The sequence below is a fragment of the Rhinolophus hipposideros genome (assembly GCF_964194185.1).
Source record: "Rhinolophus hipposideros genome assembly, chromosome: 22".
In the NCBI taxonomy this organism is placed as follows: Eukaryota; Metazoa; Chordata; class Mammalia; order Chiroptera; family Rhinolophidae; genus Rhinolophus; species Rhinolophus hipposideros.
Genome location: NC_138068.1, coordinates 12,839,270 through 12,852,474, shown reverse-complemented (window position 1 = coordinate 12,852,474; position 13,205 = coordinate 12,839,270). Strand labels below are relative to the sequence as shown.

The 13,205-nt window shown below is 52.5% G+C and overlaps 1 protein-coding gene across 1 annotated transcript in view; it reads right to left on the bottom strand.

Moving 5' to 3' along the window:
• Positions 1-836: 836 nt before the first annotated feature.
• RIMS4 (regulating synaptic membrane exocytosis 4) overlaps positions 837-13,205 on the bottom strand; it is a 50,265-nt gene continuing 37,896 nt past the window's right edge. The window contains exons 3-6 of the mRNA XM_081033559.1: positions 5,554-5,666; positions 5,168-5,269; positions 4,422-4,561; positions 837-3,087 (exon numbers count right to left, since the gene is read on the bottom strand). Of these exons, the coding sequence (XP_080889685.1) occupies positions 2,869-3,087; positions 4,422-4,561; positions 5,168-5,269; positions 5,554-5,666 (574 nt within the window). The 3' untranslated portion in view covers positions 837-2,868. The remainder of the gene's footprint in view (positions 3,088-4,421; positions 4,562-5,167; positions 5,270-5,553; positions 5,667-13,205) is intronic.

Sequence of the window (13,205 nt, the reverse complement as noted above, 5' to 3'; positions counted from 1 at the left end):
CATTGAACTCACAGGTGACCCTAGGCGGCTCTTCCTGCCCTGGGCTTCGGTCTCCTCGTCTGTAAAATGGAAATGACTTTACTAAAGCTCCTTTCCCTTTAGTATGAAAAGTGGATTCTGGAGAAGGAAAGTGGAGATGAGTCCCTCCCACGCTACCCCTGCATGTGACCTTTGGCCTAGAGGTTGAAAAAAAATATCGTCCCCGAGAGACCCCAGCCTCCCCACTCTGAATCCCCCCAACTCTATCCTCTCTGGTCCTCTCCAAATGGTGGAGTTTGAGCTACAAAGGATCTGATCGCAGTGGGGACAGGCTGGGCTTGGAGGTTCTCAAAGCTAATAAGAAGAGTCACCCCCTCCCCAAATCCCCTTCCCTTAGTAAAGACAGAAGGTGGTTCCCATGCCCAGTGCTCACTGCCCCTTGGAAGGGAGGGGGCACGTGCTCACAATGATGATACAAAGAAACAGGGCTCCAGCCCCCACTCATCCCACCCCTCCAGGAGGTGAGCTGAGGTTTCACAAAACAAACAAGAAAGTCAGTGAGGCGCCCTTAGGGACCACCCCCAGGATGGTGTTATTGCTTTGGAGCTCTCTCTCTCTCTCTCTCTCTCTCTCTCTCTCTCTCTCTCTCTCTTTATAAAGGCTGTGCAGACACCAGAGGGCAGGTTCAGGCTGGGGGGGCCCCCCCGAGCCCCCTCTCCCTTGGGCTGGGACAGCCAGGTTCTTCCTGTCTTTGAAAACTACCTCTGAACAACCAGAGCGGTGACGGCTGCAGAGAGAGGGGAGGCACTCTCCTGGCTCAAAATATTCCAAATGGCGAGTAATACACAGACAGCAGAGAAGTCACATGGGTTTTAAAAAAAAATGGAGGAAGGGTTGATCTTGGGCCTCAGATGCCAGTCCACCCAGAGCCCAGCTGCCTCATATCCCAATCTTGGGGTTCCACCCCCTCAAACCTAGGGAGCTCTGAAGGTCTCCTGGATGAAGGGGATTCTCCATCACCCCTTCCCAGTGCAGTGTGAGAAGCTCCATGGAGGCAACTGAACCCAACCAGAATTTAAAGGATGCCCAGGGCTCAAATAGGCTGGAGGTGGGGTGGGGTGGGGTGGGGGGAGGAATGCCAGGTGAAGGAATCGCCTGGTCAGTAGCTTAGAGTGGAACCAGAGACAAGGTGGGACCAGACACAGCCAGGTATCCTCAGTGGAAAAAGTCCCCCTCTTAATGGAGCCCAGGCCCCCTCCACCAAGGACCAGATCCTCAGGAGTGCCTCATAAATAAAATCAGTACCAAGGGTAATAAATCAGAACATCTGAGTATAGGGGGCAGCTCCAGCTAGAACCCTACAGGAGGAGGGGAAAACAGGGGGAGGAGGAGGGGCTGGCCTCCTGAGCGCCAGGCCCGGGCCAGCAAGGAGACAGGGGGTCTCCTGGAATGTACTTGCATCTCCTCTCCACCCCATCCTGGGACTCCGTGAGAACTATATGCAAGCTAAGAACAGGCCCCAGGGCTTGGAACACTAACTCTACCCAGCTAACCTGGCCTATGCCCTACACAGCAGGGACGGGGTAATAATAATAAGGGGTGGTGGGCTGCTGGGTGCCTCCCAGGGGAGGTGGCAGAAATGTGCTTCTATAAAGAGGGGCCAGCCCGCGTCCTCCCCGGCATGCAAAAGGGCTTCCTAAGGGAAGCTCTAGGGAGGGCTGGGCCAGGAAGGCAGCTACCCAGGTCTGCTTGAGAAGGAATCTCCCAGTTCTTAGACTCACCACCTCCGCACTCTCCTTCTCTCCTTGAGCCAAGGTAATGGAGGCCGGGACAGTGGGTTCTGCCCTTAGTACACATGGTTTGTTTAAAAAGACTAAAATAGGGGAGCTCTGTTGCCTCCCCAGATCCCTCGCCTAGAGGCAGAGGGTAGACAAGATGACCTTTGACCTCATCCAATAAGAAGGGATTCTCCTATTTGGGAAACCCTCACCTTGGCACCACCAGTCCTACTCCCAGCTTTCGCCAGACTCCCTCTCCAATCCAACACCCCAAAATACAGAGATGGTGAGCTCTCTGGGCTTGGGTTTCTGGAATATCAGGGTCCCATAGCTCCTCCACCAAAACCCAGGTGACGGTTCTTTCCAGTCCGATAGTTTCCAAAGTAAACTGTTGCAATCCCACAGAGTAAGGCACCCTGGGGGTCTGTGCCAGGCCCTGGGCACCTCTTCCTTTCCTTTGGTTCCTGCTGGACCCCAATTCCTAGAGCCACCAGAAGAGGGGCAGGCAGGAGGGGACAGACAGATGGACTCGGACAGGCTGCGGCAAAGCTCCTTCCACGGGCAGGTGGAGGGAGGCCTGAGCTCCTCTTCAAGTGGGGGGCTCTGGGCCCCCCCGGAGCTGGCTCCGGATCCTTGCAAAGCTGCCCCATCAGCTTTGGGGCAGGTGTAGCTGCCTGAACCCGGTGCCGCAGGAAAGACACTTGCTGGTAATTGGCACCATGGAGATGGCCGCTGGGTTCTGGACTTGGCTCTGGGCAGCGAGCTTCCGAGGACGCAAAAAGGGGGAACGGTCAGACAGTGTCTGGGGCAGGAGAATGGTGTGCTCTGCCACCTCAGTCTTTCCCTTCTCCGGATTGCAGCCACATCCACCAGGTCAAGAACCAGCCAAGTCACAAGTGCAGCCAATCCCGTTGGGAGAGGAAAGGTGTCGGGACAAGAGGCAAAGAAGGGGTGAGGAGGGTCTCATGGGAGGCAGGTCTCCCCGCTCTGCTTCCCCACTGTGGGGGAGAACTCCATCCTCCTCTGTTCAAGGTGCCCCTGGGCCTGGGGTCCCAGGTCGGGGCTGGGTGGTCTCCAGGCCATCTCGGGGAGCCCCTCCCCACCCCTGGCACTAAGATCGCTCGCCGCAGGGCCCCACGGTGCTCTCGAGGGACAACTGGGATGCCTGCCGGAGCAGGGGCCCTGTGGCTGGGTCCACCATGGAGGAGGTGGGGAAGAGCTTGTACCAGCCCACGGCCAGGGTGCTCAAGTCCAGCTCCTCTAGCAGCACGCGGGCCACTCCCATGAACTGCTTCCGCTCCATACGGCCGTAGTTCCCCCACACGATCACCTGAGGGCAAGAGACACAGTGGTTCCAACCCTCCAATGCCACGTTCAGGCCCAGAACCAGACCCCGAGGTCACCCCATGCCCCATTCACCGTTGAGCCCTATGGGTCTGACCCCCTAAAATATGCTCAAGTCCAACCATATTTTCCTGGCTCCAGTGCAGCCGTCATTGCTCACCTGGATGGCTGGCTTCCTGCCTCCAGTCTTGCCCTCTCCATTCTATGCGATTCTCGACACGCCCCATCTTTTAACCCAAGTCTGAGGGCTGACCCTATATCGTGCGTTCTCTACCTGTTTCCCCCATGCGCCCTCTGCTTCCAGAGCCTCAGAAACCCACTCGTGAAACATGTAGACTGGATGGCCCTCGGGTTGTTTCAAAATTGTGTTTGCATGCCTCTAGACGAGAAGGGTTTTCCCACACTTTTTTGACAAGGGTCACCGGGAAGACCTCCTCACCTGTGCCCACCTGGGCTTTACCATGGAAGCAAGTGCCCCCCCAAAGAAGACTTCCATTACTAGGGGTGATAAATGTTTTCTCTCCTATTCCATTCCATTAAAGGAAAAGTTGCTGAGACTGGTAAACTGATTTCACAGCTCACTGATGGGTCTCACCCTCAGGCGGAGAAACCGTCCGAGACAGGACCTGGGCTTCCCAGTTTGGCAGAAGTCCCACTACCTGGGAAGCTTGTAACACCTTGGCCCCATCCTCATTTGCTTTGCCCTCCCAGGTGAGGAGCGCAAAATTAAGGTACAAGCCAGAGATGCCCAAGCGACAACTCCGAGAGGACGGGCCTATGGCTCCTGCAGCCACCTGATCGGGGCCTCGCCTGTCCCCACGACAGGCAGCTGTTTCTAGCTCCAGGTCTGAGTCACCACTGGGACCCTCTGAACGGCCGCAGGGCCAAACACCTGTGTGCGTCCTCAGAAAGCTCCCGGTCTATTATCAGTGTGCTCCAGCCCACGGCCCTGGCCTCCAGAGCAGGTTGTTAATGATGATGCTGTTGGAAGCCATTTGTAGAGCACATACTACAGGTCAAACCTGTAAATACTTTTCTTGCGCAGGGCACACATTTCACGGTCACTGTTATCAGTAGGTTTGATCAGTGTCCCCCTTTTACAGATGAAAAAGCTGAGGCTCAGAATGAAACCTGTTCAGAGACGCACAGTGAGTTGTGGAGCGCCCCTTAACCACAGTGCTCTATGTCCTCCAGGCGAGGCCCTCCCCAGGAGCACCTCCCTGTCCCTCTGGTACCGTGCGTGCGCGATCCCGCGTGTATACACACACACACACACACACACACACACACACACACTCACACACACACCATGCCCCTCACCTGCAGGACTTTGCCCTGGGGACTCTCAGGAAACAGCAGCACCTGGTTATACAGTGGGTCCAGTGACTTGCGAGCGACTTTGGTCTTCTTCTTGGCAATGCACACACCATTTTCCAGCAGATAGGCCTTGATGTAGGCCGCTGGGGACAGAGGCCAGCAGGGTGAGTTTCAGGGTGGGCCTCAAATGGCAGGCAAAGGGCACAGTGGAAGGAGGCCACCCACCCACCACTGGGGATCAGAGCGCCCTTGTGGGCTCTAGGGAGAAGGCAAAGGGGGCAAGTGGGATGGTGGGAGTGGGCGGTAGGGTGCAGCCAGGGTTGGGTGGGACCTGCTCCACCCCCTTGGGTTGTCCTGCCTGCCTCCCCGCTGCCTTTGCTCACCCTGTACTCACCTGTTGCCTCTGTCTCTGACTCACCTACCCCTCCCTGGCTTACAGTCATCGCCAGCCATTCACTCAACAAATGTTTACTGGGCACCCACGGTGTGCCAAGCACCCTACCTGGCACTGGGGTATAACCATAAACAGGAAAAATGGTCTCTGCCCTCTAGTAGCTCAGTTCAGTGGGAGGCTAACAAGGTCAGCTGACGATTTCAACTGGTTCCCCAGAATAAACCCTAAATCACCAGTTCTACGTGAGTCACCAGAGTTGCAACAAAGGGGTCCCCCACAGTGGGGCTCAATTTTCTCTCTTCTAGACCCCCTCCCTCCCTCCACCCCCACCTCACAGGGGGAGGGCGTCCCACACCTGGCAGAGTCTTGGAGCCTGGCTTGGCCGTCAGTCCCCGAGCCTGGATGATGTCCACTTCGAGCTGACCGTTCCGCTCCTGCAAGCCGATCTCCACGTCTCCTGCAAGAGGCCTCAAGAGATGAGTCTGGGAAGTAGCTTCAAAGCTCAGTCAAGGACTCAGATCCTCCTCTCTGCATAGGGAGGAAATCCCCTTCCCCTGCTCCCAGCCCCAAACAAGACCAGAACCCACTCCCACACTGCATGCCCAGGCTCTGCTGAGGGCTTGGCAGGTGTAGACCAGGCTCTAGGCTGGGTCCTCAGCAGCTGCAGTCAAGGCAGAGGAGATGCAGGGATTCTGGTGGGACCCCCCACACACACTTTGGAACACGTCCTGGGACACTCACCCATCGGCGTGGTGGCCAGGGTCTGGCGGCCCACAAACTGCGCTGGTCCCATGCTGCCCAGGAAGTCACTGAACTGGGCATCCGATGCCAGGCAGACTCCCCCGTAGTTAAGGCTGCAAGAAGAAAGGAGGAGACAAAAACAAATGTTCCGGAGCTGACAGAGGGCTGTGGTGATTCAGGCGGTCAGCTCCAGAACGTCCCACATGCCACGCCGATTCTGTCCACATCTATCACCCAGCCTCCGGCAGACCCGTGTCCTGTCTCTGTCTGTCCTTCCATCTTCATGGCCCTAGAACCTCAGCTCTGAGTCCAACATTCTAGGGGGCAGCTTTTGTGTCCTGCACCATCTCCCTCTCTCTCCTTGCCGAGCCTTCGGTTCCACCTCTGGGAAACGGTATGGTGACACCCGCCTCTTGGGGAGGTTGTAGGAATCGTGGGAGAAGATGCTTGTCAGTGCCTGGCTCCTAGAGTTTAATGCCATGACACTCAAAGTGTGGTCCAGAGGCCAGCAGCACTGCCTGGGAGCTAATTAGAAACAGAATTGCAGCCCTCTTCACCCTCGGCTGCTGACTCAGATCCTGTCTTTTACCACGAGCTCCAGAAGACGCGCTTGCAGCTGAGAGTTTGAGATGCACGGCACAGTAGCTTGGCCTCGGAGGCCTGCATTTGTTGCTGCTGGGGGCTGCCCAATGTCTACCCGCTTCCTTGGGGAACAAGACCTCCAAGTTCCTTTGGGGGAGCCCCGTCTCCAAGACATGATTCCCATGGAGCAGAGCAGACCAGGCTCCAGAGGGCGGCATCAGCTCAGCCTGGCCAATCAGGGCATTCCTTTCCTGGACCAGGATTGGCTCAGAGACAGACGTGTGGCCCCATTCAGCCCCCAGGTATGTGGCCGGGAACCTTTCTTTGAACTGTAGTGGGTGAGAAGCTCTCTTTTCCCACCAGACTTGAACCTGAGACAAAAGACTGGAACCTCTGGCAGCTCTCTTGCTACCATCCGGAGTCCATGAGCGAAGCCATGAAACTGGTGGCATTGTGTGAGCTCCGGGATCACACTCTGCCTGAAGCAGACCTTCATCTTTTCTTGGTTGCACAAGTCAATAACAACAATTACAGTAATAATGTATTTTGCTTAAGCCGATTTTCGTTAGTTTCTCTTTCCCATCTCTGAAATGGGAATAACAATGTTCCCATCTCCTAGGTCTGCTGTATTAAATGAGGTGAGGCAGTAAGTTCCATGCCTAAGGTACCGTGATTCTCTTCAGGAGCAAACCATCACAGGAAGTTGCTTGTTTGTTTTTTTAGCTTTAGCACCATTATTCAGATGAGGACGCCCAGCTTCAGCTGGTCTAAAGCCGCAGAGCTCGCAAGGCAGAGTCAGTACTTAGATACTGCTAACACCAATCCCAGGTGACTTTCCAACTGGGCAAGTTCCAAAAGTGACAGTTAACTTTTAATAAGCACCTACTGTGTGCCAGGTTTCACAGAGCAGCCAGGGAGGTCTTTGAGGAGGAGGAGGGAGCTGCCTTGGGCTGCAAGGGCACTACAGACTTTGTTCACTGCCCTGAGAGTACCCCACCCCCCACCCCACCCAGAACTCCCCTCTTGGGGGACCCGCTGGGATCTTGGCCTTAAAGGAGCGGGAGGAGCTTCCAAGGAAGGTTGGGTTTCTGGTTCCACCCAAGATAGATGCCCCCTTCTGCTTCCAAACCAGTCTGCTCTTCTACCTTTCCCCAAATTCTTCAGAGATAACAATACAATAGGGTCCTCTCTTCCTGCCTCCAGGTCTTCCCAGCCTAGACCTGCTCCCTGTGCTCCCTGACGCTTGAACCAAATCTTTCTGGCCATTACACCTGAGTGCTAATTCACAAAATCTCACGGTTGGCAAAGGATTCACCCACTTGCTCAGCAAAGAGTGACGGGAGAATGTTCTCTAATCCAGCAGATTAGAAGATTAGAAGACTGAGGCCCAGAGTGAGAAAGACACCTGCCTTTCGATGCTCTGGTCTGTATGAGGGCAGTGCTTGCTGCTACACCAGCTTTCTTCCGATTCAAGTCACCCAATAGTATTTTGCACCTTTATGTATAAAGTTCCAGGCAAGCTGCCAAAGGGACCAGAGAAAACCTGATATACAACTTATCATTATGCTGGGCCAATGTGTTGCTCCTAAAGAAACAACTAAAAAAGACACTATAACAAGGCACAGCCAGTCCCCTACCCACCCACCTTGGGTTAGGTACCTCGGAACCAAGGCCCTACTATGTGTCAGCACCCTTCCAAGCTCTGGGGCTATAAGAGTGAACAATACAAAGTCCTTTCCTCATGGATCATACTTTCTGGTGTGACTCCTGCAGTGATTCTATTGAAGGAGGCATGATTTTATTCAGTTGACATGCAAGGAAGCCGAGGTTCAGCAAAGGGAAAGCCACTTGCTTACCAGTGCGAGGGTGGGAGAGGCAGGATTTGCACCTGGCGTTGCTTGTGGAAGACACCTCTAAGCTGGCTGCCCTGGCATACAATAACTTCCCCTCGCCTGGGATTGGTCCCCACACACGCGGTGGGCTGCTAGAAGTCTAGTGGGTGTGGTAAATGCTATGTGTTTACCTTTTCCTCCTGGGTACACAGCTCGATCCATTTCCCAACTTTGTAACTAAGTGTGGCCAATGGATGTCAGCTGAAGTAATGTGGTCCACTTCCACGCCTACCCTATAAAAACCTCCCACATGCCATCTCACGCCCGTTAAAATGGCTGCTATCAAAAACAAAACAAAATTTAAAACACAAAACAACAAGTGTTGGCAAAGATGTGGAGAAACTGGAATCCTTGTGCACTGTCGGTGGGGGTGTAAAATGGTACAGCCATTGTGGAAAACAGTAAGGAGGTGCCTCAAAAAACTAAAAATACAACGACCATGTGACCCAGCAATTCCACTTGGTATATACCAAAAAAGAAAAAAATGCTAAGCACAGTTTCTAAGAGATATTTGTACACTCATGTTCACAGAAGCATGATTTGCCATGGCCGAAAGGTAGAAGCAATCTAAGTGTCCATCGATGGATGAATGGATAAGCAAGACGCAGTGTATACACACACAGGGGAATATTATTCAGCCATTGCAAGGAAATGGAACTCGTTCTGACACAGGTTACAACATGGATGGACCTTGAAGATGTTACCCTAAATGAAATAAGCCAGTCACAAATGGACAAATACTCTATGATTCCACATATATCAAGAATCAATTCATAGAGACAGAAAGCGGAATGGTGTTGCCAGAAGCTAGGAGATTGGGGGACAGAGAGTTATGGTTTAATGAGTGTAGAGTTGCACTTCAACCCGATGAAAAGGGCTCTGGAGATGGATGGTGGGGATAGTAGCGTAACAGAGGGAAGGTGAACGTACTTACTGCCACTGGACCATCCACTTAAAAATGGTTACGATGGTAAATTCGATATTGTGTGAGTTTTACCACAATTTGAAACAAACCCCAAGACGTCCCACATGTGATCTTTTCTTTTCCCCCATCAGTGTCACCAGCAGAGGGTCCTGATGCCCTAAGGATGGTGAAGCCACAAGAGAAAAGGAGCCTGGGGCCAAGCCACCAGAAAACACCTATATTGAAGTTTGCATGAGCAAGAAATAAACATAAGTCATTGAAGGGGCTGGTTATTGCCAACTGGCTTTACTTAAATCCAGTGACCCTGTCCTCTGGCCAGAGTTGATGGATCTCGGGGTCGACAGTTGACCCAAGCTCAAACAGACTGTCTAGAAAATAAAAAAGAGAATCCCAGACACAGAAAGTCACGAGGACTGAGCTGTGTGAATGGTCTGCCCTCGCAAAGAGCCCCAAACTACTAGCTACCCAGTCCTGCCTGCTCAGCTCTCCCCTTCCACATTAGAGACCCCAGCGTGGTTCCAATACATTCTGTTTTTACTTATTGGCAGAGTTGCTGGCAGGAAAATAATTTGATATGTTAGCCTGCGTGCTTTTCATTTTCATAATTTCCTACCATTCCCTGCCACCCTATCCCATTCAGGCAGTAGGCAGGGAACAAAACAGTCAGATTCTTGGCTTTTGAGCTTCAAATCTAAAAAGAAAGAGACTTAGAAAGATAGGTGCAAAACTGGGCTGCCCTGCCCCCAAATAAACAAGCAAACAACAAATCCCCAGCCAGGGAGGGCAGGGGATGTGAAGCGGGGACAGCAGGGTGCTGATACTGGAGGGTGCTCACAGGTCTGGGTCCCCCGGCTGGGCTGGTGGCACTGGAGGATGACAGGAACCCCTCGCTGGGTTTGGGAATCTGAAAGCACAGGGGACTTCTGCCATCCTCCTTATTAGGAGGAGCTAAGGGAAGGGCACGAAGCTTTGCAGAAATGGCTGCCTGGCGTCTTGTCAAGTAAACCTGTGAGAGCCTGAGGCTCTGTGGTCCCTCCACGCGCCAGAGGGGAGCATACATTCCTGCCACATGCAAGAGAAGGCCAAACCCAAACAGAGGCAGAGTAGTGTTTGAATCCAAGCAGTCGGGCTTCCGAATCTATTATCTCCACAATTATGCAACAGTATTATAGAGAAATGACGGGAAAAATAACTTAACTATCTGGGGATAGAAATGTGTGCCTGTCATTCTTACAAACCAAAAGACCCTGAATTAATAATAGCACCACAGCTAAGAACTAGGCTCTCTCACAAAGGCCGGTGACATGGCCTTTCTTTCACACCCAGTCTCTTTTCCACCCCATCCATCCTCCTGGCCATCTGGGCAGAAGTGGGGGGGTGGAGGGACAGTCCATGCTCTTATTTGTGAGGAGGGTCTGTCTGGTCTCCAGAAGCCCGAGAAACGGCATTGCCTCTTGGATTCCAAGCCCCTGGCAGGGCTGGGCTTCTACAACCTGAAATTGAAAGTTTCCTCCAACACCATCATCGTCTGCTCTTCGGTTCCTGGTGGGATTGTGAGCAGACAATGGGGAACTGGCAGGCCTGGTAATTAGCAGTAATTGTTTATAATATTTGGGCGGCTGCCTGATTTCCCATCCCAGGGTGCCTCGCCGGCTGCCAAGGAACCAGGCAGACGCCCCAGAAACCCTGAACGGGTTATCACATCCTCCATGGAGGAAGGAAGAATACAGTGATGGCAGGTCCCTGCTGGCCAGAGGACCAACTGCATCGGAGACCCCACTCCACCTTGGGGTCTTGCCAGGAGTGGCCCGCAAGGCAAAGGATACACAGTCAGAGCTGCTTTTACCCCTCGCCAGACACCTGCCTGCCGTGTGACCTCTGGCAAGCTGCTGGTGTCTCTGCACTTGAATCTTCTTATCTGCAAACAAGACCACGCCCTCCCTAATGAACAGTGTGCAGCCATTGCACTGGGGGGTGCCTGTACATTACCCGTTTGAAAGGTATCGAACATCTCTGCTCATTGGATCCATTTGCAAAGGGGTAGGAAAGAGCTTGCTGAGTTATTATGTACCTGTACATGCTACCATGTACACCATGCCTCGCAGGCACTAGGAACTCAATCAATGTTCACTGCCGAACCCTTCAGCTGGTCCTAAACTGGGAAAATACAGTGGTTAAGACTGGATTGGATTCTAGCGCTGGGCAACCTGGGGTAGGTTTTGTAACCTCTCTGAGGTGCTGTCTCCTCATGTATAAAACAGGAATACATTCTAATCGCCTTGCTGGGTTGTTGGGGAGAATCCATGAGATAGGCAGGCAAGGCGCTTAGCAGAGGGTCTGGCACACAGTGTTTGCTGAATGAATAAAGGCTTGCAATACCATGGCTGCTGGTCCTCGCTGCCCAGCCAGCGAGAGACTTTTCATGGCATTTCTGATGCCAAACCGGTTAGAAGGCGCAGCATCTGGATGCCTGAGACCAAGCTCAGGCCATCTGGAAGTATGGGGGGTGAGGGGCACGGAGGTTTGGAGCAGCTGGTTCCTCCCAGGGGCACACGCCATGCAGAGGCTTGAAATAGGACTACAACCCATGTTCCACGGGCCTTTCATTTTTGTGTTAATGGTGAAATGAGATTACCCGCATTTCAAATCGTGTTAGCTTTTTCTGAGGAGCTGAAACCCATTTGTCTTTTATTATTAATCTTGGAGCTTGGATTTTCTGTGCTCTCGATGGTTAGAGGAGTAACTGGGTTATTGGGGGTTTGACTCTATTCCCTTTTCCAGACCTGTCTCGATTGCATCAGGAATTAAAAGGCTGCACTGCCCTCGTGGTGTTTATGGGTTACATGGTTCTGAAAGGTTTTAGTGTTTTACGGGCTCTCTGTCCACCCATTCACAACCACCTGCCCCACACGTCTACCCATCCATCCACCATCACTCAGACTGGCTGAACCTACCGTGCGGTCAGTTCAAGCCAGGACCATAGTAAAAATGGGAGCATAGTCTTACACACATTAAGTGGTTAAGAAATGAGTAAATACCATAAACATGGGGCTTCACCGTGTTTGCAGATGACCTGAAGTTTGCTTATGGAAATGAGTGTCGGAAGGATTGCAGCCTAAGAGTTACTGCGAAGAGGGGAAGGAGGGCTGTTGAAATGGACGGAAAGTTGTAACACCAGGCGTAGATGGGATAACACACACAGGTGAGGCAGCAGGGAGATGTTTGAGGTGTGTTTTGTGTATTCCTACAAGGGTGCAATTTTCTGCGTTCACCTCGTGTTTCTTGTGGGTGAACTCGCACCTGAGTGAAGGGAAAATGTGTGTCGTGCTCACATTATTCCCTAATACTTCAATCGTGTTGGAACAAATTCATGTTTTCAAAACAAGCGTTGGAGCAGAACTAACTGAATGCCAGGATACACAGCACTGCACAATCCTGACCCTGGTTTCTTCAGTATTGAAGACATTTCCAAACCTACCCCTCCTGCTGCCCCTTGCTCCAAGAGTGTGGTTTGTGGGTATGAAGCCAGGGATTGGTTTTATTTTTTATTTTATTTATTAAAAACTAGGTCATGAGCAAGCACTCTAGTACTAAGTTATCAATATTAACTCACTTATTTCTCATTTAACAACTCCATGAAAGTTAGGTACCCATTATCGATACCCATTTTACAGAAGGGGAAAACAAGGCACAGAAATGTTAAGTAAGCCAACCAAGATCACTCTGATAGTAAGTGGCAGGCAGACCTGGGTAACCACTCTGCTCTACTGTCTCCAGGTGCCCCGAGGGACAAAGCACAGGGAATTGCAGTCCACGCTTTGGGGTCAGGCAGGCCTGGATTTGAATCCTGACTCGCCCACTCACTAGTTGTGGTGACACATTCTTCACTTCTCAGAGCCTGGGTTTCCTTTTCGGTGAAATAGGAATACACAGTGATAGGCTATCTCCTCGGTGCTGTTTAAGCATTAAAAGAGAGAAACGTCCCAGAACGGAATCTGGCACAGTCAGATGCTGATAACCCCCATCTCCTAGCGCACGGCCCCATCCAGTCTTGGTTTGTCCTTCAGGCCTACGACTGCTAACAGCAGAGGTGGGGAAGGGAAAGGGTGTTCTGGCCTCCTGGACCTTTGGTGATTAGGAAAAAGCCTTGGCAGGAATGTGTCCTTGAGCCCAGGTGAGGTGGCCCTGCCATCCGCTCACATTCTGCTTTCTAGGGCTGTGGGCAGAGTGACCCAGACACCCAGGGAACTGGC